Source organism: Malus domestica, chromosome 17, assembly GCF_042453785.1.
Source record: "Malus domestica chromosome 17, GDT2T_hap1".
In the NCBI taxonomy this organism is placed as follows: Eukaryota; Viridiplantae; Streptophyta; class Magnoliopsida; order Rosales; family Rosaceae; genus Malus; species Malus domestica.
The window spans coordinates 23,146,685-23,173,505 of NC_091677.1; the positions used below are offsets into that span (position 1 = coordinate 23,146,685).

Genomic DNA, 26,821 nt, shown 5'->3' on the forward strand with positions numbered 1-26,821 from the left:
ATGTCTTCGAAGTCATGGGGTAACTATGGTTATGTTTTTAATATGAATAGTGATGCTACTCCATTCGGATGGATCATTGACTCCGGTGCCATATACCATATGACTTATGATCCCACTGATTTAGCTTGTGATACTGTTCCATTTCGACGTAATATTACTAATGCTAATGGAGTTACCTCACTGGTAACTGGCGCTGGCACCACGCACCTCATACCCACTCTCTCTTTGCCTCATACATTACTTGTACCTTCACTAGAGCATAAATTGATGTCTCCTGGCGAAGCTACTGAACAATTGAACTGTCGTGTGCTAATGTATCCAAAGTTTTGTCTTATACAGGATATTCTCACAAATGAGATAATTGGTTGTAGTACTAAGAGGGGGGATCTTTATTTTGTGGATGATGTCAGTACATGACAGGTCAATCTTGGCCAATGAGCCGTTGATCACAAGAGGCATCAGTTATGGTTATGGCATCACCGTTTGGGTCATCCATCTTTCAGTTATTTGCAGCATATGTTTCCGAATTTATTTGTTGGTTGTTCAATTTCAAACTTTAAATGCGACACTTACATACTCGCCAAGAGTCACTATGTTTCTTATCCGCTGAATTCTAATAAAAGTGTTATTCCTTTTGGTCTTGTTCATTCGGATGTTTGGGGACCATCTTCGATTACTACTTCATTTGGTATTCCATGGTTTGTAACGTTCATAAATGATTGCACACGGATGACATGGTTATATATTCTTAAGCATAAAAGTGATCAACGACTCCTTGTACGGGGTGGCTAAGCGCAAAAATCGTTATCTCTTAGAAACGGCTTGCTCACTCTTGATTGGGGCGTCTGTTCCCTGCTTTTCTTGGGATGTTGCTCTTCAGACCGCCACTTATCTTATCAACCGTCTGCCATCCAAAGTACTGGATTTTCTTACTCTCTTACAAGTCCTTACTACCTTCATGCATCTACAGTTGGTTTTGGTACTTCCACCTCGGGTTTTTGGATGTGTTGCATTTGTTCATCTTCATAAAAATCAACGGACGAAACTTGAACTGTGTGCTCTCTGTTGTATTTTTTTGGGATACGGACTCCATCAGAAAGGGTACCGTTGTTACCACCCTCATTCGCGTTGAATGTATGTTACAATGGATGTCAATTTTTCCAAGTCTGAGATGTATTACCCTTCGGATTCTTCCAATCCTCATCCTCAGGGGGAGACACGACATAACGAGAAGGATTGGACCATGGGTGATACTGTTGATCTTCTGCTGCCATTAGCCGAGCCTATAACGGTTACACTGCCAGCCCAACCAACAACAGCTATAGTGCTGCCCATAGAATCAATGGCAGGCACGGCAATGCCGTCTTCACCCACGGCACCAGTGCTGCCACTTGTCAACTTTGAGACTTCTACTGATACTACTCCCCCATCGTCTCCAACTATAGTACCACCAAATGACCATACTCCTGAGAATATTCTTGAGGTAAGCTTTACTATCCTTGTTGATGATACTGTTGTTCCGAATTATCAATTACCTTTCAGGCACAACTGGGGAAAGCCACCCAATCGATATTCACTAGACACAACAAAAGGCTCTAAATACCCCATTGCCAACTATGTGTCATCACATAGGTTATCAGAACCTGGCAAAATTTTTGTACAACAAATATCCAATGATAGCACACCAAGTTCATTAAATGAGGCACTATCTGAGGATCGATGGACCAAGGCAATGGAGGAAGAAATGGCTGCACTCCAGAAAAATCAAACGTGGGATTTAGTTCCACTTCCCCGAGGAAAGAAGAGAGTTGGGTGTCGGTGGGTGTACACCATCAAGTACAAAGCTGATGGGTCTGTTGAATGATACAAAGCACGATTGGTGGCCAAGGGATACACTCAGACATATGGTGTTGATTATATAGAGACATTTTCCTCGGTAGCAAAGATTAATAAGGTAAGAGTATTGCTTTCATTGGCAGCCAACTTAGATTGGCCATTACAGCAATTTAATGTGAAAAAATGCTTTCTTACATGGTAATCTTAAAGAAGAAGTGTATATGGATATTCCACCTGGTTATGCATCGATTTTACAACCTGAAGTAGTGTGCAAGTTGAATAAAGCATTGTATGGGTTGAAAAAATCACCTCGAGCATGGTTTGGTAAGTTTCGGAAGGCTATGAGGAAATATGGGTTCAGGCAGAGCAATTATGATCATACATTTTTCTTGAAACGTCGCATGGGGAAATTGACGGCACTTATCATCTATGTGGACGATATGATTGTTACGGTGACGACAAAGAGGAAATCTTAAGGCTCAAAGATTACCTAGCAACTGAGTTCGAGATGAATGATCTTGGTGGTTTGAAATATTTCTTGGGGATAAAAGTAGCTCGATCTAAACAGGGTATATTTCTGTCTCAAAGAAAATATGTTCTAAACTTATTAGCTGAAACCGAAATGCTTGATTGTAAATCGGCTGACAGCCCTATAGTCCAAAATCACCATCTTGCCATGCACCTTAATCAAGTTCCCACTAACAAAGATCGTTATCAAAGGTTAGTTGGGAGGTTAATTTATTTATCTCACACCAGGCCTGATACATACGCAGTAAGTGTTGTTAGTCAATTTATGCATTCTCCGAGTGAGGCACATATGGGTATGGTTGAACGCATCCTACGATACCTGAAGTCCTCACCGGGTAGAGGCATCATGTTTTCCAAGAATGATCATTGCCGAATAGAGGGTTACATTGATGCAGATTGGGCAGGTAACATTACTGATTGTCAGTCCATATCTGGTTACTTTACATTTGTGGGAGGCAACTTAGTGAATTGGCAGAGTAAGAAACAGAAAGTGGTTGCTTTATCAAGTGCAGAGGCGGAATACAGGGGTATGGCAAAATGAGTATGTGAACTATTATGGCTTCAGAGGTTACTTGGTGAACTCGGATATCCTTCAAATTCAGCCTTGAATATATTTTGTGATAATAAAACAACTATCGATATCTCACAAAACCCAATTCAACATGATAGCACAAAAGACGTGGAAGTTGACAGACACTTCATTATGGAAACGTTGGATGAGAATATTATTCAATTCCCGTTCGTACAGTCAGAGGATCAATTGGCGGATATCTTAACTAAAGCTGTTGCAAGTCAAACGTTTGACAACTCTCTTATCAAGTTGGGCATGAACGACATTTATGCACCAACTTGAGGGGGAGTATTGGAAAGTTGACTTTTTGTAATTAGTTTAGTTACCTATTTGAGTCCTTGTAATCAGATTGTAATTAGGTTATTTGATGTTTCTTTCCTTGTAAATCACTCTTGTACATTATATATTTTCCTCCTTGATGAGAAGAATGATATCAGGAAATTAAACCCCAAAATAAGTCCTAATTAGCACCTGATTCCAACGGCGGCCATGGAAGTCGAACATGAAAAGAAGGGCACGGCAACACCAATATCTTTTATAAACACCTAGCCGGATACAACTACTCTATGTGAAGCATTATGTTGTGTGTTCTAAGGCTTATAGGGACCGGTGCTTTTATATAGGTTAAAAGCTAGGGTTTCCATCCATAAAGGAAACCTAAACTTACTTTCTTAGCCTCCAAGTCAAGTATCATAGTCATCTTCAATTAAGGATTTCATCAATTATATTTCCAATATAAGACACCTTATATAGGATTGATATCTTTAAGAAATCAAATCACAATCAACATTATTCTATAATATTACATTCCTATTACATGTAGTAGACCACTTAAAGGTTGATTTATATTGGATAAATCCAACACAAAACCCACAACCAATCCGACCCCATTTCTCCAAATCCATCAATGGAGTCCATTGGCGTGCTGATACCAGTCCCAATGTCCCCGTACTTAGAGAAAGAGCTTGAGTGGCACTTCAACCTCCTTAAGCTATGGACCGCCCTGAAAAATCAGAGTTCCTGAAAGACCTCTCCAGTGCCATCTGAGCCGTTATCGGCAATGCAGGGGAACGGAAAAGACACCGGGCTCGTCGAGTCGTTGCTGAAGTTGGAGATCGTCGCCACCTTTAGTGTCGAAATGGAAAAGGTTGATTTAAAAACGTGTAAGGAAAAGGGTATTCGAGTCACCAACACGCCTGACATTTTAACCGGTGACATGGTGGACTTTACGATCTGTGAGCTTGATCGGTATGTGATGAGTAGGGGTGGAAGAAGAACTAGTAGTAGTTGCTGCATCTAGGTGCGACGAGGCATCACTTCGGGTGTTGTGTAATGTTTGTTTCTTGTTATTCTTTGTGTATGCATATTTTGGGGGGGGGGGGTTTGAGCCTTAGTTCTTGCAAAAGATCAGAATTTATAAAAAAATCTGGTGCTAAATTACATATTCAATTTAATCTCTTAAAGCGTACTTTTATTAAAATTTATATTTTGTTTTTGTTTTTTTAATGTGTATTTTTATTTAATTTCTCCACATTAAAATTTTAATTTTATTAATATGCACATATTAGTTTCTTTCAATTATAAATGAACCTATATGAGAAAATATTAAAAGAAATTAATGACACATAAATACTTACATACATAAGTGTACAAAAATGACTATACTGAATGTTTGTACCAACATATATTATAATGAACCTAAATGTACATACTAAAATATATTATATTGAATTAATGTACTTAAATGTCAGTATCGAAATATACATACTGAAATGTATTATATTGAATTAATGTACCAAAATATACGTAACGAAATGTATGTACTGAAATGTATTATATTGAATTAATATATCTATGTATTTGTATCAATGGATACACCGAAATATATCAAATGAATTAATGTACCTAAAAGAAGATTATACAAATTGAACATTTCCTATATTAAATAAAAAAAAATTAGCTTACCTAAATGTAGACATCAAAATATATTATGATGAATGAAATGTAATTAATACATTAAAAATAAATAAATAAAACATCAAAATATAATTAATAAATGAGATGATTAAATGTATCAGGGACTAAAATAAAATTTTAATCTTACACAATGTTACAGTCTAAAACTCATCTTTTTAAGGATTATAATGAAATTTTCTATATCTTTTTCCTTTTTGTTCATAGGTTGTGCTTGCATTTAGTTCATTGGTTGGAAAATGCCGACTTATTTGCTACTTTGTTTTGTGGTATGTGGATACATTTGAAAAATTGGTTTGGAAAGGCATAGTCTAATGTTTTTTTCATTTTATGCGTTCCAACCTCAAACTCTGTTTAATATGCTGATAATTTGTCGTCTTAAATTTCGCATATTGAACTAATATAATTTGTTTTGAATTTCCAATCCAACACTACTGCATTGTAAAATTGGTTTGCAAAGAAATGATGTGTTTATTCATGTGCATTCAACATTATTTGCGCTTTCAATTAAAAAGAATGCAATATATTTTCAATGGTAACCAACGTTGTCTTTTCAAATAATCATGGCAGGATATTAGTTTGAAACATTGATATTTTTATGTTCTTTGATTGCCTTTACATATCTCTTCTATTTAAATACTTGATACCTGAACATTTTAAAGTTGGAGATAAAAAAGTTTAAAGAGTTGGCCAAGGTGGTCGAGGAATTAAGGAGGGAAGTGAAGGCAAAATCTTTGGAGGACAAGACTAAGGAGAGAAGAAGAAGAAAAAGATGAGGGAAAAGAAGAAGAAGGGTGATGAACAAGGTGGTGTGGAAGAAAGGGAGGAACAAGTGGATGGTGAGGATGGGAATGAGAATAATAAAAAGGAAGTCAAAGGGGAAGAACCTAAGGGATCGAGAGGGAAGGAGATTATAAGAGCTATGTGGGGAAGAGGGTTTGAAGGTGGTTCAAGAAATTGTTGATTGAAATAGCCCTTTAGATGTTGATGATAAGGTGGTTATATTCAACCTGAGGGCAAGCATTTGGGAAGCAAAATTAAGGTTACACAAGGGCGACGACTAAGTTTGTGGGAACCAAAGAGGGGCAAAAGAAGAAGAGGAAATTTGTAGATAATACAGTTGTGCTCTTTGACATGACTAGGTGCCTACATGTTGGTGAGCCCTAAATGGATGTTGTGCAGATAGATGACATAATTAAATGCGTAGACAGAAAGTGCATGCTGGATTTTATGGAATATTTCTATCAATTCAAGATGTTGAAGGAGAATGACAAGGAGTAAGTTACTCTTTAAAGTTTGGTTTTTATTTATGCATGAAAGTTTTTTAGTAATTGAATACAATGATGAGCGTTAATGTTTTTTTACTATATTGTTAGTCTAGTTGTCCAGTTGAACATTAAGACAGAATGAGACACTAGTTTTTGGAGACGGTTCATTCAGCTGGAAGACTGGCTATCAACAAATATAAGTGACTAAACTGTATTGTCATGGAGTGTTGGATTGTGTTGACATTGCAATGTTGTGAATGTCTAAATTAAATTTCTTTATGGCAGCACATCCATTTGCAAATGTTTCTCCTGGGGAAGCATCAACACGAGCTTTGCATCGTACGGCCAATGTCGACCACCAACTGTAGAAAGTATGCTCAGAAAGCCACTTATTTGATGTAATAGCTTTTGGAATACTTATATGGTAAACTCTTATTTGTTTAATGAAAGGGCAAAACTTATTGTTAATCATTATTTATTGTATCATGTGTTTAAGTAATAGTGGAATCCATTAAATGCTTTCGATCTAAGAGAGAACTGATCTAACTAAGTTATATTAACGAGACCTTTCTCTTATGTTCATTCCTAAAACGTTCATAGTCATAGGATTGCCAATGTGGCATTGACCATTAGCTAAGATTAGTATGTGTTTTGTTGACTCAAGTTATCTAGTGTTGGACACTAAGATATACACATAGGTGCTCGAAAGGGTAATCGAGTACACTAAACAAGAATCAAAAGAGAGTTCTAATATACAAGTCATGTAAGAAATCACAAGTTGCAATATGAAAAGTAGTCATTTGACCTAAGGCATCAGAGTTGTCTAATGGTTAGGTTCTTAATCTTTGACTATGTCAAATGCATTACATTGAGAGTGTCCACGTCATTGTCTAGTCATGTAGACATGTGCATGCACAACAAGGGATCTTTAACCTTCTTTGGTGGAAGGAGAATAATTTGAGATTTGATTCAGGAATCTTTGGCCAAAGCATATGGATATGACTTAGGAAGACTGTTTAAATCATATTCAATAGAATAATATAGAGCAGTATAATATTGGATGGATATGAGACATGAAACACACTATTAGTTAAACAATGTGATTAAGAGTATTATATTAGAGAAGGATTGTATTGCACTGCAGTTGTAACTGGATAGGTTCTCCAACCACTTCTACTTATCTTGGGTAGCCATGACATACTCCTAGGTGTCACTTATGGTTTGTGGAAGTCCTGAAGATTAGCAAACATTAATCTTCATCAAAGGGAGAATTGGAATGTGGTTTCACTTCATAATCAATAGTTAAGAGTAACAATCGCTCACTGCCTCTTCAATTGGAAGCTAATGGATCGTATACTGAGTATGATGAACATGAAGAAATATAAATGAGATAGATAAGCAATTAAATAGTTTAATTGAGAATGGTCAAGATTAATTAATTAGTTAATTAATTATATGAAAGGTTTGTATTGGGCTTTTAAGTTAGTTTCGAGTTTTGGCCCAAAGAGTTTTGACACGCCCGACCCTGATATCCTCCAAACACCACAGTAGACATGTGCTAGTTGACACCCGAGGGTGACAAAGCCATTTTAACATGCATGAAAGTTATGAAGAAAGAACGAACATAAATAACACATGTAAATTTAACTATAATGAATATGCAAATGTGGGAACGTGTTCAAATCATACAACTAATCAAGAATAATGTAGAAGGAATATTATAAAAAGGTACGAACAAAGGAATGGGTCCTACACCGAAAGGACCCGAAGATACCAATGCGGGAGTGCCTTGACGCCAGGGTTGCACACCTCGATTCTAAGTCCTGAAGGGGGCGCAAAACAAAGCATGAGTGGACCAAGTTTATATATAAGTAATACTAAAACAATTACTCTTCAAACATACTAACCCCCAGGTATATATTATAATTAGTAGGTTTTCCGAAAACCTTAGCATGCCATAAAACCTTCATAAAACATATATCGTATATAGTGTGCTTAATAGTGGTATCACAATCACCCGAAGGCCCTACATCGCCTGCCCGAAGGCATATATAAATCTTCTGCCTGAAGGCTCTACATCGTTCGCCCGAAGGCATATATAAATCTTCCGCTCGAAGGCATATATAAATGAATATCCACTAAGTAAGCATAGAAACTTATAAACATAATCTTCCCAAAATATATCTCATCAGAGCTCAATAGCTCAAACATCATATCATAAATCATAAATATCTCAGTAACGTAAATTCGATAAAGCATGATATTTCATAAAGCGTAAATCCGATAACTCATTAAATGTTTCATAAAATGTAGTCATAAAATCATGCTTTTCATGTATGCATTTATAGTAATTAAATCATGTGGAAGGGGTCCACTCACAGATACTCCGTCGTCGAAGAGCCGTTCGAACAAGGGAGGACGAAATCGCCACTAATAAACGCACCTAAGCACATAAACGGACCAATTAGTAAAAACCCTACTAAAATGATTGAATTTAGAAAAAACGGAGCGCTAATTTGGAATCAGGGTGTCGAAATACCCTAAGAGGAGTCCCGGGCAAATTTTGTAAAAGTCAACACAAGGAATATTCCCAAACAGAATATTCCCTAACAGAATATTCCCTGATGGAATATTCCCTAACAGAATATTCTCTAAATGAATATTCACTAACGGAATATTCCATCCGGATTCGGGTCGGGTCAACCCGATTTCAGGCCATGGATTGGTTGGTTTCTGGGCAAGGGTTCTAGAGCTCTGTTCGAGCTCATTTCTTCACCATTTTCGATGTTCTAGCTATGGAAATGGAGCTTGGAATAAGGATAAAAGGTTGATACCAATTTGGAGCTGTTGTTGTTTGTTTGAGTGGGTCCAGAGAGAGTTGTAGAGAAGGGGGACTCGGGAAAGCTAAGGGAAAAGAGAGAAAAGTAAATGGGAAAGATGGGAGAGATGAGAGAGAGCTAAGGGAAGAGTCACGAGGAGAGGGAAGAAAGAGAGAGGGCCGGGAGACCAAAACAAAGCGAACATGTGGGCCCCTAGTTGCTCACAAACAAGGTCTACTAAAGACAAAAAAAAAATATAAATATCTCCCAAACGTGAAATTACAAAATTGTCGTTAACGTTGCATGTTTCGTAAAATTTGGGATGGGTTGTTACAATCTATCCCTGTTAAGAAAATTTTATCCCCGAAATTTGAAATAACTTGCTATAGGTAAATACTCCAAGATAGGAAGAAGAATATATATAAAGAAGATATCAAATCAGAGCGATTGCATAAAAGAGAATGCCACTTCATCGCGATTGGGTTGCAATGATTCATCTTTCATGCCTCCATGCTCATACTTTTTTCCCCAACATATAATAGTAGTATCATAACTATATTAAAAATATAAAGTCAAAAATATATAATAACGTAAGATCAAAACATATGTATGCATAGTAAGATAATGTTAAGATAGATATTTATTAACATAGAAGCCAAAATTTTGTACTAAAAATTAAAACCGAAAATGAAAATGGGTCTCGCCCAAGCATTCGTAACGTCACGTACTTCGAAAATAGGCGTGTATGTCTTTAGGTCGAGCCCAAATAATAATTAAATTTGAAATAACTTGCTATACGTAAATACTCGAAGATAGGAAGAAGAATATATATAAAGAAGAAATCAAGTCAGAGCGATTGCATAAAAGAGAATGCCACTCCGTCGTGATTGGGTTGCAGCGATTCATCTTTCATGCCTCCATCTTCATACTTTTTTCCCCAACAATATAATAGTAGTATCATAACTATATTAAAAATATAAAGTCAAAAATATATAATAACATAAGTTCAAAACATATGTATGCATAGTAAGATAATGTCATGATAGATATGTATTAACATAGAAGCCGAAAGCTTGTACTAAAAATTAAAACCGAAAATCAAAATGGTCTCGCCCAAGCATTCGTAACGTCACGTACTCCAAAAATAGGTGTGTATGTCTTTAGGTCGAGCCCAAACAATAATTAATTAGTAACTACTACCGTAGAAGGGCCTACTTCCCCACTTGCTTAACGAACTCAACAAATAACCCATCGATATTACAGTATGCAACCCACAATATTGACAACTCAATGTTGTCTCGATAAACAAGTAGTAACTTCCCAAGGGTGCAAAATTACCATTTAGTCAAACTCTAAGGCGACATCATCTGAAGCACACAGTTTCCCTCATCGTAATTTCAATCCTCCAAATACCAGTTCACCATACTCTTCTATCTAACAAGTGTTGCCTGTAGGATCTCTCATACTATGTTGCAAATAGTGCCATACCCAAACCAAAATCGCATCGGTGGGTGTGGGACTACTTTGTGTCGATTCTCACATCTATGAAGTAAATTCTTCCAATTACCACCACCTTTAGTACCCCTTTGAGGTCTGGAATAAAGCCCAATCAGTGGTTGGGGCGTCGGAGTTGATTTGAAGACGAATTAAGAACCACCCACATTTAGGGTTTCGACGAAGTTTTACAAAATTGGGGCTTTTCCCGGACAAATTAGACTTGGCCACAGGTATAAAACTTACTCTACTCATTGAGATCTTCAATTCTGTAATTTTTGAGAATTTTTAGAAATAGTTGAATTTTTCGGCGAGAAAGGGCGGCCGACCGCCACCCGCGGCGGTTGGTGCGGCAGCACGTGGCTTGAGGGTCACCAATGCTATTTTTAAGCTATATGTGATGTCTTGAATTCAGTTTTGAGAAGTGAATGATGTAGATTGATCGTTAGAGCCAAAATTCTCTAAGATACATTAATAGGCCATTATATGAATCGACGATCCGACCGTTGGATCGTCATCAAACTTTGATAGATTATTATTCATAATATTTGAGGAATATAGGAACTTATGTATTGGGAATCCGACGTATGGATCTCCTCGAATTAGATTTGTAAGTTCGTAAAATAAAATGTGAACCGCCACTTGGTTTTGACAATTGGCGGAGATCCGACAGTTGGATCGTTCTGAAACTTTAGTATGTTGTTCTAGAAGCATAATTTGTATCCTTGGAAGTTACGGATCAGAGATCTGATTTGTAGATCTTTTGGACCGAATTGCGTAGACTTATGTGCGATGTAAGTCATGTATTATATCAACGAGAATTCTAAGATATGGTTTGATAATTGGCCACAGGCACCGATCGTTTGTGATGCCTCGATGTTCATGCTAGGAAGTTGTAGCGCGAACTCTAGGTGAGTGGATCTTTCCTTGCTCATCATATATTTCATGATTGATAACTCTATAAATGCTTTTAAATAAACTAAGAGATTTATGCCATGACATATATATAATTATATGTTATAAAATACTATTAGATGGTTGAGTTAGATTTCATCGTGATCTATCCATATGCGTATCACTATAAATGATTAATGTGAACTACGAATGACTTGATCCCTGTTTAGGATACGAAGGCAGTCTAACGAGACGTTAGATGCAGCCATATAAGAAATGAAATTAAATAATCAAGACCATAGCCTTGTTTAAGGAACTGAGCAATGTGTGTGGGCTTTTAGTTTTCAATATATATTTATATAGTTGATATTTTTCTCAAAAATATGTTTAAATGAGATTATGCCTTGAATGCCATGCCTATAAGTTTATAATTCGTATATGAATTGGTATATGATGCACTATATATAATTGTGTTACTGTGAGCGTAGGACGTTCAGGTAAGTTCAGGTAAGTTTAAGTAAATTCAAGTAAGTATATGGTATTAGCCATGATTGATGAGATATGAATATGTCGTATAGGTCACTAGAGGTGACTCCGACTATTATATGCTAGCCATAACTGATGAGATATGTGTTGAGATATGAATATGTCGTATAGGTCACTAGAGGTGACTCCGACTATTATATGCTAGCCATAACTGATGAGATATGTGATGAGATATCAATATGTCATTTAGGTCACTAGGGGTGACTTTGACTATTATATGCTAGCCATAACTGATGAGATATGAATATGTCGTATAGGTCACTAGAGATGACTCCGACTATTATATGCTAGCCATAACTGATGAGATATGTGATGAGATATCAATATGTCGTAGGTCACTAGAGGTGACTCTGACTATTATATTCTTGCCATAATCGATGAGATATGTGAGGAGATATCAATATGTTGTTTAGGTCACTAGAAGTGACTCCGACTTACATGCTAGTATATATAATGAATATATGTGATGAGCTAACATATGTGGTGAATACATGATGAGCTAGTAGACGTGATGAATATACGATAAGTTAACATATGATTAAATATGTGAAGCATGACTTGAATCAATGTATGTATATAAAGGTGTATATTTTTATATTCTAAGTATGGAAATTATACAGGTGTCGTAGCGAGGGGTTATAGCAATTTATATGATTTCTATTAAAATTTTAATTACTGGGCCACTCACCTTTGTCTTGCCTTCACCCCCCAGGTCTTCTTAGCTGAGCTTTCTTATTGTTAAGGAATCAAGGTGATTCTTAGTATTGAACATTATTCGAGGGTACGATTCTTAATTCATTCTTCTGTACTTGCTTATGTTCTAACATCATGTGTGAAGTGGGTTCATTCCCGCTCACCAGTGCACTCTGGTATTTAGGCACTCTTAGATTTAAATTTATTCACAATATTTCCACATCATCACACTTTATGGCTTCGTCACCTTACAGGTGTCGGCCAGCACAGCTCAATTTGGAATCCTAGTGGACAATCCGGGTTGGGGTGTGTCAGTTTAGTATCAGAGCATAAGTTGGGCAGTATTGTATTCATCACACGCGTGATGCGAGCATTTATGGTTTTGTGTCTAATGTCTGAATCTTGCCATCTCGTCGAATACGAAAAAATATGTTAACTTTTCCTCAATTTTGGGCAGTTTTGTGGTCTGTACGACATTTTAGAAAATCATTTTGGCGTTTGTTCTTAGAATTAAAACTAAGTTATTCCTTGTGGAAGAAATGTGTAGATTTGAGGCAAGTTGATGGCTTAAGTTAATGTATTGATAACCGTGTATCACCGGAGATTTTACCAACCAATTCCATCATCGTTCTTCCGTTATTAGAATTGATCCTTTTGAGATTGGAAAGTTTAGCTAGTTGTAATTTCTTGGTAGTATTGTTAGGATATCGCCTAATAGAATTCTCGTGAAGTCTACCTTGTTAAAACTCTGGAAATGTCTCATGTGGCGATGTAGTGTTAAAGTGGTAATACTCGGCGGAAGAACATTTTGGGAAATTACTTTCGGTCCCTGGTAGTGTAATACTTTTGTGATGTTGTCATTCGATCATCAAGAACCTTGTTAGCTCATTCTTAAATTTAACCTCGTTACTTTTGGCCTAAGATAACAACGGAGTTGTTTAGTCTTTCGGATAGGGACAAATTTTCCAAGAGGACCACTTAGACATGGAAATTGTACATTTAGTTCAGATATCTAGTACTCTAGATTTCATGAACTTGTTTTGACCCTCAAATTCTTGAGTATTCTTTTAACCTCCTCAACATGGTTTCTTACTCGGTTAATGAGGAATTCATGATAGATTGACTTGGCGGATGCTTAAGCCGCTTTCATATCGATACTAGCATGAACCATTGAAATATAATCTTATTATGAGTTTACCAGACTTACCGAAAAGAATCCTAAACAAATTTGAGTTGTGGGAATGCGAACCCCGAAACACTTTTAGTAGCCGAATTGGTGCACCTTGGGATAGTATGGTATCGTGGTCGAGTTATGAGTCAGACAATTTATGCATATTCGTACAGGAGGAACAAAATGATATTTTGGTATCCTCAGGAACCTCTCACTAGTTGTTGAGATGACGATAAGTTATCGGTGTTACGGGCTGCAGGTTTAAATGTCAATGGTCAAATTGTTAGATTCACTAAACAAGTGGGCAAGACCGCTCATTTTTTTTTTTGACAACATTTGCGAGTTAGCTATGGTTTGAACTCATTAGTGGAATTCGTGACATGACGAATGTTTGGCGAGGTCCATTTTCGTTTTGAGCTTTGAATTGTGTCGTGCAAATATTTCTTACTACATTGTTTTATTTATACGAGTAACGCTCTGGAGTAATTTTTAACCTATTATGAATGGTGATGTAATCATGGTGTTGACAATGATAAGTGTAGTTAGAAAAATAAAATGTTTGGCAAATGATAATTGTGGTTAGAAATTGGTATTCATTAAAGTCATTACAACTTATTGAACGAAATTATGGAATGAGATCTTGAGTTCATTGTGTATAAACGCTTTCTCGTGAGTTTTGCACTTGATGAGGATAATTGACGAGAAAAGTTTACGATTATAAGATTGATTGATTTGGTTGGCCATCAATGAGTTATGGCGTGAAATTCTAGTATTTTGTTAGCCACAATAATCACGGCTTGAAATTTGATATTTGATTGCGCCAATATCATTATGGCCATAATTTCTAATACTCGTGTTGCTAAAAGTGATGGGAAGCGGCATTACCAATAATTATGATGTAAATTTTCCAAATACCATGAATGGGATTTTATCGAGTAAGAATGGAATTATAAACTAAGGTTATGATTTGGTTATTATAATTTAAAATCGTGGGAAGACCACAACGTTTTCTCCATTTATTATTGGTGGATATGAATAAAGATTATGAAATGAAATTTTTAGTTCGTTTAAACATAAACAAACTTTCAGTTGTGTGAGACGTGAAATTCTATGATTATGAAAAGAATTTATGTAGAAATGGTATAATTATTAATATGTTGTTTTAGTTGCCATGGGTCATGAGTAGTCATTGTTGGAAATTGATATTGCGAACAACTGGTGACGAGCATATATTCTTTTGGTTATGGGATTGGTAAGAATTAATTCCATTGACAATTAAGGTTAAAAAATGTGAATTCCTCTTCCTTGGTTGGCGAAATGTCAATAATACTCTAGAAGTGTGGCTCACTAATTTATTTGAACCATGGTTGCATCTTGAAACAATTTAAAGAGGAAGGAAGATAGTATGAGCTTGGAAACATGAAAGAGGAATAATTACATTCCGACCGTGACATAATATTTTTCTCCGTGGCACAAACGTTCTAACTTGATTTCTGCTTTATGTATATATGTCTTGTACTCCTATCTTCGAGTGTGGTAAAACCATGATTCTAAATTTCAAGGACGAAATTCTTTAAGGTGGGTAGATTATGACAACCCGTCCCAGATTTTATTAATTTATAAATTTTAAAATATGAAATTACGAAAACGCCCTAGAGGCGAAGGTTTTGACTTTCATTGACCAACATGTTATGAGGCGTATTAGATATTCTTTTAGCGTATTCCTGAAGTACTTGAGAATACTGACGCGTAGGCGCAAACAGAAGCGAATTTGGAGTAATGGTATTACCATTTATTATTTTATATTTTCTTAAGTACTACTATATTATGGAAGAGTTTGTATTGGGGAGGAAATGAGAGGAAGAATCGGGGGAAAAGAAGAGGAAAAGAACGAAGAAAATGAATGGATGCTGCCAATCGGGAAGAGGACAGAAGTGAAGGGCCAACCAAAGAAGAGAGCAAGGAGGGGAAATGAGGGAGAGGAGATGCGCCGGATCTCCTTGACCCGTTTCACCCCATCGGACCCGTGCGACCCGGCGGTTTTCCACCAAATTTTCCGTCAATTTCCCTGCAAGTTATGTTGGAATATCACCTGGAAAATGTTTCACAACCTTCCCTCAACCCATTACAACCCAAAATTTATAGAATGTAGCTAGGAAATTATCAAAATCGCACCGGTGGGTGCGGGACTACTTTGTGTTGATTCTCCCATCTGTGAAGTAAATTCTTCCAATTACCACCACCTTTAGTACCCCCTTGAGGTCTGGAATAAAGCCCAATCAGTGGTTGGGGTGTCAGAGTTGATTTGAAGGCGAATCAAGAACCACCCACATTTAGGGTTCCGACGAAATGTTACAAAATTGGGGCTTTTCCTGGCCAAATTGGATTTGGCCACAGGTATAAAACTTACTCTTCTCATTGAGATCTTCAATTATGTAATTGTTGAGAATTTTTAGAAATAGTTGAATTTTCCAGTGAGCCGGGGCGACCGACCGCTACCCGCGGCGGTTGGTGCAGCGGCAAGTGGCCTGAGGGTCGCCAATGCTATTTTTAGGCTATATGTGATGTCTTGAATTCAGTTTTGAGAAGTGAATGACATAGATTGATCGTTAGAGCCAAAATTCTTTAAGATACATTAATAGGCCATCATATGAATCGACGATCCGACCGTTGGATCATCATCAAACTTTGATAGATTATTATTCATAATATTTTAGGAATATAGGAACTTACGGCTTGAGAATCCGACGTATGGATCTCCTCGAATTAGATTTGTAAGTTCGTAAAATAAAATGTGAACCGCCACTTGGTTTTGACAATTGGCGGAGATCCGACCGTTGGATAGTTCTGAAACTTTAGTATGTTGTTCTAGAAGCATAATGTGGATCCTTGGAAGTTACAGATCAAAAGTCTAATTTGTAGATATTTTAGACCAAATTGCATAGACTTATGTGCGATGTAAGTCATGTATTATATCAACGAGAATTCTGAGATATGGTCTGATAATTGGCCATAGGCGCTGATCGTTTGTGATGCCTCGATGTTCATGCTAGGAAGTTGTAGCGCAGACTCCAGGTTAGTGAATCTTTCCTTGCTCATCATATATTTCATGATTGATAACTCTATAAATGCTTTTAAATAAACTAAGAGATTTATGCCATGACATATATATAATTATATGTTATAAAATACTATTAGATGGTTGAGTTAGATTTCATCGTGATCTATCCATATGCGTATCACTATAAATGATTAATGTGAACTACGAATGGTTTGATCCCTGTTTAAGGTACGTAGGCAGTTTAACGAGACGTTAGATGCAGCCATATAAGAAATGAAATTAAATAATCAAGACCATAGCCTTATTTAAGGAACTGAGCAATGTGTGTGGGCTTTTAGTTTTCAGTATATATTTATATACTTGATATTTTTCCCAGAAATATGTTTAAATGAGATTATGCCTTGAATGCCATGCATATAAGTTTATAATTCGTATATGAATTGGTATATGATGCACTATATATAATTGTGTTACTGTGAGTGCTCTGAAGTGCAAAAGTGAGCATAGGACATTCAGGTAAGTTCTGGTAAGTTTAAGTAAATTCAAGTAAGTATATGGTATTAGCCATGATTGATGAGATATGAATATGACGTATAGGTCACTAGAGGTGACTCCGACTATTATATGCTAGCCATAACTGATGAGATATATGATGAGATATGAATATGTCGTATAGGTCACTAGAGGTGACTCCAACTATTATATGCTAGCCATAACTGATGAGATATGAATATGTCGTATAGGTCACTAGGGGTGACTCCGACTATTATATGCTAGCCATAATTGATGAGATATGTGATGAGATATGAATATGTCGTATAGGTCACTAGAGATGACTTTGACTATTATATGCTAGCCATAACCGATGAGATATGTGAGGAGATATCAATAAGTCGTATAGGTCACTAGAAGTGACTCCGACTTACATGCTAGTATATATAATGAATATATGTGATGAGCTAACATATGTGGTGAATACATGATGAGCTAGTAGACGTGATGAATATGCGATAAGTTATCATATGATTAAATATGTGAAGCATGGCTTGAATCAATGTATGTATATAAAGATGTATATTTTTATATTATAAGTATGGAAATTATACAGGTGTCGTATCAATGGGTTATAGCAATTTATATGATTTCTATTAAAATTTTAATTACTGGGCAACTCACCTTTGTCTTGCCTTCACCCCCCAGTTCTTCTTAGTTGAGCTTTCTTATCGTTGAGGAATCGTGGCTATTCTTAGTATTGAACGTTATTCGAGGGTACAATTCTTAATTCCTTCTTCTGTAATTGCTTATTCTCTAACATCACGTATGAAGTGGGTTCATTCCCGCTCACCAGTGCACTCTGGTAGTTAGGCACTCTTAGGTTTAAATTTATTCACAATATTTCCACCTCATCACACTTTATGGCTTCGTCACCTTCCAGGTGTCGGCCAGCACAACTCAATTTGTAGTCCTAGTGGACATTCCGGGTCAGGTGTGTCAAGAAATTTTTGGTGATTTTTTTGGGCAGCAATCTTCCCACTCAATCCCTCTTTAATATTGGATGCTATTTTAAACGCACCTAATACTACTAATAGGGGCAATTAATATTTCTACCTCTAAAAACTCATTAATAAATGCGATTCTTTAAATTTGCCCCTAATAATTCATTTTCTTGTAATGAGTTGATGAGTCTATGTATAAATGACGACATATTAAGCAAGTAAAGAGTGCATGAATAATGGCATGAAGACACACCACACTGCTAAATGGCAGAATTCAAAAATGCTTTTAAAAGAATATTTTGAAATCAATCATTAATAAAATAAAAATAAAAATACAAGTTAATCATATAAAAACATTTATAGTGCATGCAACTATTGGCATGCAATTCTAGATGCAATTAATTCTTGTTTTTAATGTTGATATGTAATTTTAGGTTCAAATTGAATAACCGACTCATTAAATTGAGAATTTTGAAATGCAATTGAAATAAGTTGACTTAACTAGTGGAAGCCAGCTTGATTTCTCACCCCAGTTCACCAACCAAATAAACAAATATTAATGAGGATAACATTTAATTTTCTCATATGTTATAGTTAGCTTTTTAGTTGGGCTTAAATTGTACATACTTTTTTAGTTTAAGTACTGAGTTGAGTTTATGTGTCTTTATGTAGAAATGACAACACATCAAGCTAGTACAAGGTGCATGAGTAATGGCATGAAGACACACCACACTACTAAATGATAGAATCCTAAATACCAAAAATGCTTTTGAAACAAATTTTGAAATCAATCATTAGTAAAAAAAATAAAAATACAATTAAATCTTTCTTTTCATGTTGATATGCAATTTTAGGTTTAAATTCAAGAACTTACTCATTAAATTGAGAATTTTGAAATGCAATTGAAGTAAGTTGACTTTAACGAGTGGAATCCAGTTTGTTTTCTCACCCCAATTCACCAACCAAACAAGAAATCTTTATGTTGTTCCTCGGATACAATTTGATCATTCCACGGCCAAATCTCAATTTGTAGAAAGCCTTTGATGGCTTTATCATATGTCATAACTATCTTTTTATTTAGGCTTAAGTTGTAAATACTTTTCTAATTTAAGATAACACATGAAGCAAGCAGAGATTGCATGAATACTAGCATGAAGACATACCATACACTACAAAATGGTAGAAATACTGGCATGTATATGCTTTTCTAGTGTAAGACTTTAGTTAAGTTGATATGTCTCTATTTAGAAATGACTACTCATGAAGTAAATAGAAATTGCATGAATGATGACATGAAGACATACTACACAACATAATGGTAGAATTGTAAATACCAAAATACTTTTAAAAATATATTTTAGAATCAATCATTAGTAAAAAAATAATACAAGTTAATCTTGAAAAAAAAAACAATTAAAGCGCATGCAACTGTTAAGATTCAATTTTAAATAGAATTAAAATTTTCTTTTTATGTTCATTGAATTTTTAGTTTAAATTCAAGAACTTACGCATTAAATTGAAAATTTGGAGATGAAATTGATAAAAGAGTTGACTTTAGCGAATTGGAGTCAGCTTGGTTTCACACTCTAATTCACTAGCCAAACAAGAAATATTTATAGGGATGACTGTTAATTTTCTCATATGTCATATTTTTAGTTAGGCTTAAGTTGTAAATACATTTCTAATTAAGAATTGAGTGAGTTGATGTCTCTATATATAAATGATGACACATGAAGTATATATCGCATAAATAATGGCAAAACGACACACTACACTACAAAATGACATAAATCGTAAATTAAAAAAAAATATTTTGAAAAGATAGCTTGAAATCAATCATTAGTAAAAAAATAAAAATAAATGTTAATCATGAAAAAGTATTTGTAATGCACGCAACTATTGAGATACAATTTTAGCTACAATTAAATCTTGATTTTCATGTTGATATGTAATTTTAGACTCAAATTCAATAATTTAGTCATCAAATTGAGAATTTGAAAACGAAATTGAAAGAAGCTGATGAGTTGAAACCAGCTTGGTTTCCTACCTCAATTTACCAAACAAACAAAAAATATTTATAAAGATAGTTGTTAATTTCCTCATATGTCATAGCTATATTTTTAGTTGGGCTTAAGTTGAACATGCTTTTCTAGTGTAAGGATTGAGTAAAGTTCATGAGTTTCTATATAGAAATGATCACATATGAAACAAATAAAGATTGCATGAATGATGGTATGAAGACACACTACACTACAAAAAATGGTAGAAGCGTAAATATATAAATGTTTTTAAAAAGATATTTTGAAATCAATTATTAGTAAAAAATAAAAACTAGTTTTGAAAAAATATTTATAGTGCACGCAACTATTGAGATGCAATTTACAATGCAATTAAATCTTGATTTTCATGTTGAAGTGCAATTTTAGGTTTAAATTAAGTAACATACTCATTAAATTGAGAATTTGGAGATGCAATTGAAAGAAGTTGACTTTAACGAGTTGAAGCCAGCTTAATTTCTCATCCAATTCACCAACCAAATAGAAAATAATTATATGGATAGTTGTTAATTTCTTCATATGTCATAACTTTCTTTTTAGTTGGGCTTAAATTGTGCATACATTTCTAGTGTAAGGATTGAGATGAGTTCATGGGTCTCTGTATAGAAATAACTACACATGAAGCATGTAGAGATTTCATGAATGATGGTATGAAGACACACACACACACACACACACACACACTATAATTGTAGAGAGTAATGCTAGAGATACCACATTTAAAAACCAAATTTATAAATCAAGTGATGTGTTACCTATAAAAAAACAAGTACGTTAATCGACACTTAGTTAATAATCCAATCACCTACAACCACATCATTTGGTATTTACGATTCTATTATTGGGTAATGCTAAAATAAAAATGGGTGGTATTTATGTTAACCGACACTTAGTTTCTCCACATGACGTCTTCGCAAATGTGGGATTTGGATAAAGTAATGCCACAAAATTGAACTTTAGAATTTAGGTTTCTTGTGAGGTTGTGGACTACCACCTTGTCAACTCCAGGCCAAACTTGAGTCTCAATCCACCTAAAATCGAGCACTCACACCCTTCACTAGTTCCCTCTCGCTGCCTCTTGTTCCCTGCAAGTATAACCCTCAACTCACAACACTCTCTCTGTGTGTCAGAAACACACTCAGTGAACAAAAAAAATGTATGAATAACACTAGGTTATAAAGACCAGGTTCTACGCGTGAGCTCATTAGCTCGCAACCATTTGATAACCGTCTGCATGCAAGCTGCAAACCTGAGAAACGCCTAAATGTATAAACTTACATCTCTATCTAACATAATACACATACATGTATTTTGGCACTTATACTTTATCTCCTTTTTTATTATGTTGCTTATCTTTTATTTACATCTACGACTTTCCTTTTCTTTTGAGAAAAGATATTTTAACCTAATCTAAGCCAACTTGGCTAGATCTAGAGTTACTTTAAACAATGTCATTTTAAGTTTGAGAGTTTAAAATGTATTGGTGTTAGGATACCATTCTAGGTGGCACAATAGGATGGTGACTGGTGTACAAGAGATTGTATTAGTTAGCTGGATTAGATATAATTGGCTATATAGCGGTGAGTTGTAAGAGAATAGGCAGTTATGAAATGATATGAATTCTGTTAGTGTTCTCTCTGTGTAATCAAGGAAGACGTAGAGCTAGATCTTAACATTGCTATTGAGCCAATAGTTCCGATCTCTTAATCCTTCATTGTTGCATGTCGTGAAGCTTCGCGTAAATCCATGGAGTCAAGAGTATCCAGCCTGGAAGAAAAGTTTGAGGCATTCCAAAAGTCTCAAGAAGAATTCTGATCAAATCAGCCAGAATTTCGATCACTTCAGATGAATTTCAAAGCGACCCATGAATTGATATTGCTACAGTTGCAATCATTCTCGGCACGATTGAATGAAGGATCCTTGGGAGAGTCGTCCGAGGCCACACGCACCGATCCCCAGTGTTAGGAAAGGTTGAATCTTGACCCAAATCATCAAGAAATTAGGCAAAACTTCAGTCACCTTCCTCGTCCTCCATTCTTGAAGATGGATTTTCCAAGATTCAACGGAACATATGATCTAATGGAGTGGGTTTACAAGGCGGATCACTACTTCGATTTCTTTAATATCGAAGAGTCCAAGAAAGTGAAAATGGCATCCTTTCATTTAGAAGGAGATGCACTTCAATGGTTTCAATGGGCAAGATGCTTGGAAAACTATCCACACTAGAATGATTTCGTAAGGGTTTTCTGCCAAGAATTTAGTCCTTCCGAGTTGGATAATTCCGCAGAGTTTGGTCAATTTGAAACAGACAGGAACTCTGCATGATTATGTGATGGAATTCCAAAGATTATCCAATCAAACAAGGGATATCAATCCCGCACTTCTCAAATCGTGCTTTGTAGGAGGTCTCAAACGGAAGCTACGACATGATGTCAAGATTTTGAGACCCGGAGATGTGCTTGAAGCTTCTGCCTTTGCTCAACAATTGGATTCGGGTGGTTCCCATAATTTTGTGGATTTTGGGTTAGTGAAGAGAGTGAAGGGAAGATTAGATACAAAGCATACTTTCAATGTTAAAATAACGGATGGGGGCAAGGTGTCTACTCAGGGAACATTATCTCAAGTTCTTATTAAGACTCAAGATTTTGAGTGCATAATAGATTTATATGCCATTCCTTTAGGAAGGTGTGATGTAATGTTGGGAGTTCAGTGGCTTTGGACCTTGGAGCCAATCTTGTGGGATTTTGAGAAACTATATATGAAGTTCACAAAAGGGTCATCAACTTACTGCATTACTAGTCCAAAATCACTTTTGGAACAATTAGAGAAGGTCTTAGCCTTACAAATGTCCAAAATGGTGCGGCAAGAAACGACAATGGGGGCTATTTTGTGTCATATTGAGTTGATAGATATGTCTATCCACCATATGGAACCTGCACCACAAGAGCAACACGGAGACCACCTTTCTACAGTTCAACAACAACAACTACATCAGTTATTAGAAGAAAATAAAATAATTTTCGGCACTCCGACTACATTGCCTCCTCATAGATTTCAAGATCATCGAATTCCATTGTTGGAGGGTAGTAAGCCTCCTAACAGTTGGCCATATAGGTATGGTCCAGTACAAAAATCAGAAATTGAGAAATGTGTGAAGGAATTATTGCAATCTGGTTTCATTAGAACCAGTAATAGTCCTTATTCTTCTCCAGTGATCTTGGTAAGGAAAAAAGAGGGAACTTAGCGCATGTGCATGGATTACAGAGGCCTCAAAGACATTACCATTAAAGATAAGTTTCCCATTCCTCTCATTGATGAGTTACTTAATGAACTGCTTGGTGCACAATTTTTTTCAAAGTTGGACTTGAGAGCTGGTTATTAGCATATTCGTATGCATTATCACGGTGTAGATAAGACAACATTTAGGACTCATGATGGCCATTATGAGTTTTTAGTTATGCCATTTGGTTTGACTAATGCACCAGCTACATTTCAGTGTCTTATGAATGAGATATTTCGGCCATACTTACGGAAATTCACCCTGGTTTTGTTCGATGATATCTTAGTCTATAGCTCTTCCTGGAGTTCTCATTTACAACATTTGAAGATGGTATTTGATATATTAAGGGAGTGTAGCTTATATGTGAAGAAATCAAAGTGTGCTTTTGGGAAATCTCAAGTGGAATATCTCGAACATTTCGTGTCAAAACATGGGGTTGCTACAAATCCAAGTAAGCTGGAAACAATTGCCAATTGGCCAATTCCAACATCCATATTGAGAGGATTCTTAAGCTTAACAGGTTACTATAGGAAATTCATTCCACAGTTTGGCAAAATCATTAGTCCATTAACAGCCTTGACAAAGAAAGATAGTTTTAATTGGACCACAGAAGCAACTCAAGCATTTGAGACTTTGAAAGAGGCAATGTTGTCCCTTCAAGTGCTTGCTCTACCTGATTTCAGCAAGCCTTTTATTATAGAAACTGATGCTTCGGGCACAGGCATTGGTGCAGTGCTTCAACAAACCAATAGGCTTATTGCTTTTACTAGTAAGGCCTTGTGTCCTCATAATCAGGTTTTGTCAACCTATGAGAGAGAAATGCTAGCTATATTACATGCAGTACATAAGTGGCAATCTTATTTGGTGGGAAACCATTTTATCATACAAACAGATCATCACAGCTTAAAATACTTCCTTCAAGGCCAAGCTAACACTCCGTTTCAGCAAAAATAGGTCACTAAGTTGCTGGGATTTGACTATGAGATCCAATTTAAGCAAGGCAAAGATAATCAGGCTGCTGATGCCTTGTCTCGATCTCCTCTCAACACTACTTCATCATCACTGCAGACATTTGAAAAAGTTCAATTAGCTGCCATCTCTTATCCCTACTCTAGTTGGATGGATGACCTTAGGAGACACCTTGAGAATGATCATTGGATTAATTCAAAAAGACAGTCGGTGCTTGATACGGAGGATAGTTCACCATCAATTGCCAATCTCAAGTTTCGATATGATAATGAGTTTCTTAAATATAAAGGCCGGATTGTGGTTAGCCCTACTAGTGAATGGAGGGAGAAAATCTTCAATGAGCACCATTCGACTCCTATTGCAGGCCATGAGGGATTCTTGAAGACTTACATACGAGTGTCTAGATCATTTTATTGGGAAGGGATGAAAAATAACATTAAAGAACGAGTGGCAGCTTGTGTAGTTTGTCAAAGGAACAAATATGAGACATTAGCTCCTCCAGGCCTATTACAACCCTTACCAATACCAACCATGGTGTGGGTCGATATTTCTATGGATTTCATTGTGGGATTACCTCTTTGTAAAGGTAAGTCTGTGATTTGGGTAGTGGTAGACAGATTGTCCTAATATGCACACTTTGTGGCATTATCACACCTATATTATGTTGCAGGAGTAGCTCAGTTATTCATTGATCATGTTTTTAAGTTGCATGGTATGTCGTAATCAATAGTGAGTGACAGGGATCCAATTTTCATGAGTAAATTTTGGAAAGTTTCTTCACTCTTCAAGGGTTTGCATTATGTTTCAATTCAAGGTACCATCCACAGACTGATGGCCAAACAGAAGTCCTTAATAGGTGTTTGGAAACCTATCTGCTACACTTTTGCAGCTTGCAACCTAAGAAATGGGCAAATTGGCATCCTTGGGCTAAATATAGCTATAACACTAGCTATCACAGTTCTACTAAAATGACTCTATATGAAGTGTTATATGGCCAGCCTCCTCTAATTGTTCCTGCATAAAAAGCGGTACAACAAGAGTTGATTCCTTAGACTAAGCTTTACAAGAAATGAATAGAATGTTAGCCCTTCTTAAAACAAATTTGGAAGCAGCTCAGTACAGGTTGCGAGTTCAAGCAAATAAACATAGGACTAAGAGAGTGTTAGAAGAAGGGGATTGGGTATATTTGCGACTGATACCATATTAGCTTAAGTCCTTGGCTTCACACTCATTCCACAAACTGCAACCCAGGTTTTATGGTCCCTTTCAAATTCTGTCTAAAGTTGGTGCAATAGCTTACAAGTTGAAATTACCTGAAACCTCGAAATTGCACATTGTGTTCCATGTATCTTGTTTGAAGAAGCATTTGGGGTCACAAGTGCAAACCACAGCTCCTTTACCTGTGATTACAGAAAGTGGAATATTGCAAGATGTCCCTGTTGCAATTTTGGAAAGAAGAATGATTAAAACAGGCAATGTTGCTGCCACAGAAGTTTTAGTTCAATGGCATCTACAGAAGTTTTAGTTCAATGGCAAAACCATTGTTGTGAAGATGCTACATAGGAACTGTACCATGAATTGAAGCTTAAGTTTCTAGAACTTGTCAATCTTTGAAGATCAAGTTCTTGTTTTGTTTGCCGTTGTAATGCTCAATTGTTTTTCTGTGTTTTCCATGTGTATGTTGGGTTTTAAGGGGGGTATTGTTAGGATACCATTCTAGGTGGCACAATAGGGTGGTGACAGGTGTACAAGAGATTGTATTAGTTAGCTGGATTAGATAGAATTGGCTATATAGTGGTGAGTTGTAAGAGAAGAGGCGGTTATGAAATGATATGAATTATGTTAGTGTTCTCTCTGTGTAATCAAGGAAGACGTAGAGCTAGATCTTAACAATTGAATTTAGGATTTAGGATTTAGTATTTAGAATGCATGTTGAAGTTGAACAAGTAACTAAATGAAAGCTCAAAGTGATATAATTTGAACACAAGCACATAAAATATAGTAGAGAAAATTATATGTATGTATATTATATTTTTTTAATACAAACGATATTATAATTTTAAATTTGTTGTGACATATGTTCTTATCAATATGTGATTGTGTAAATCCTAAGTAGAGATAAAGTAGGAATCCTTTGGGATCTAGAAGATCTTCCCTAATATAC

The 26,821-nt window shown here is 35.9% G+C and overlaps 1 protein-coding gene across 1 annotated transcript; it reads left to right on the forward strand.

The window, feature by feature from the left end:
- Window positions 1-2,344: 2,344 nt before the first annotated feature.
- LOC139193419 (uncharacterized mitochondrial protein AtMg00810-like) lies at window positions 2,345-2,905 on the forward strand. Its single transcript, XM_070816429.1, has one exon. It carries the CDS (start codon window positions 2,345-2,347, stop codon window positions 2,903-2,905), a length of 561 nt encoding a protein of 186 aa, XP_070672530.1.
- The last annotated feature ends 23,916 nt before the right edge of the window (window positions 2,906-26,821 follow it).

Bases quoted from the DNA above. Each gene is read 5' to 3' on its own strand.
- LOC139193419 (XM_070816429.1), top strand. From the start codon at position 2,345: ATGAATGATCTTGGTGGTTTGAAATATTTCTTGGGGATAAAAGTAGCT.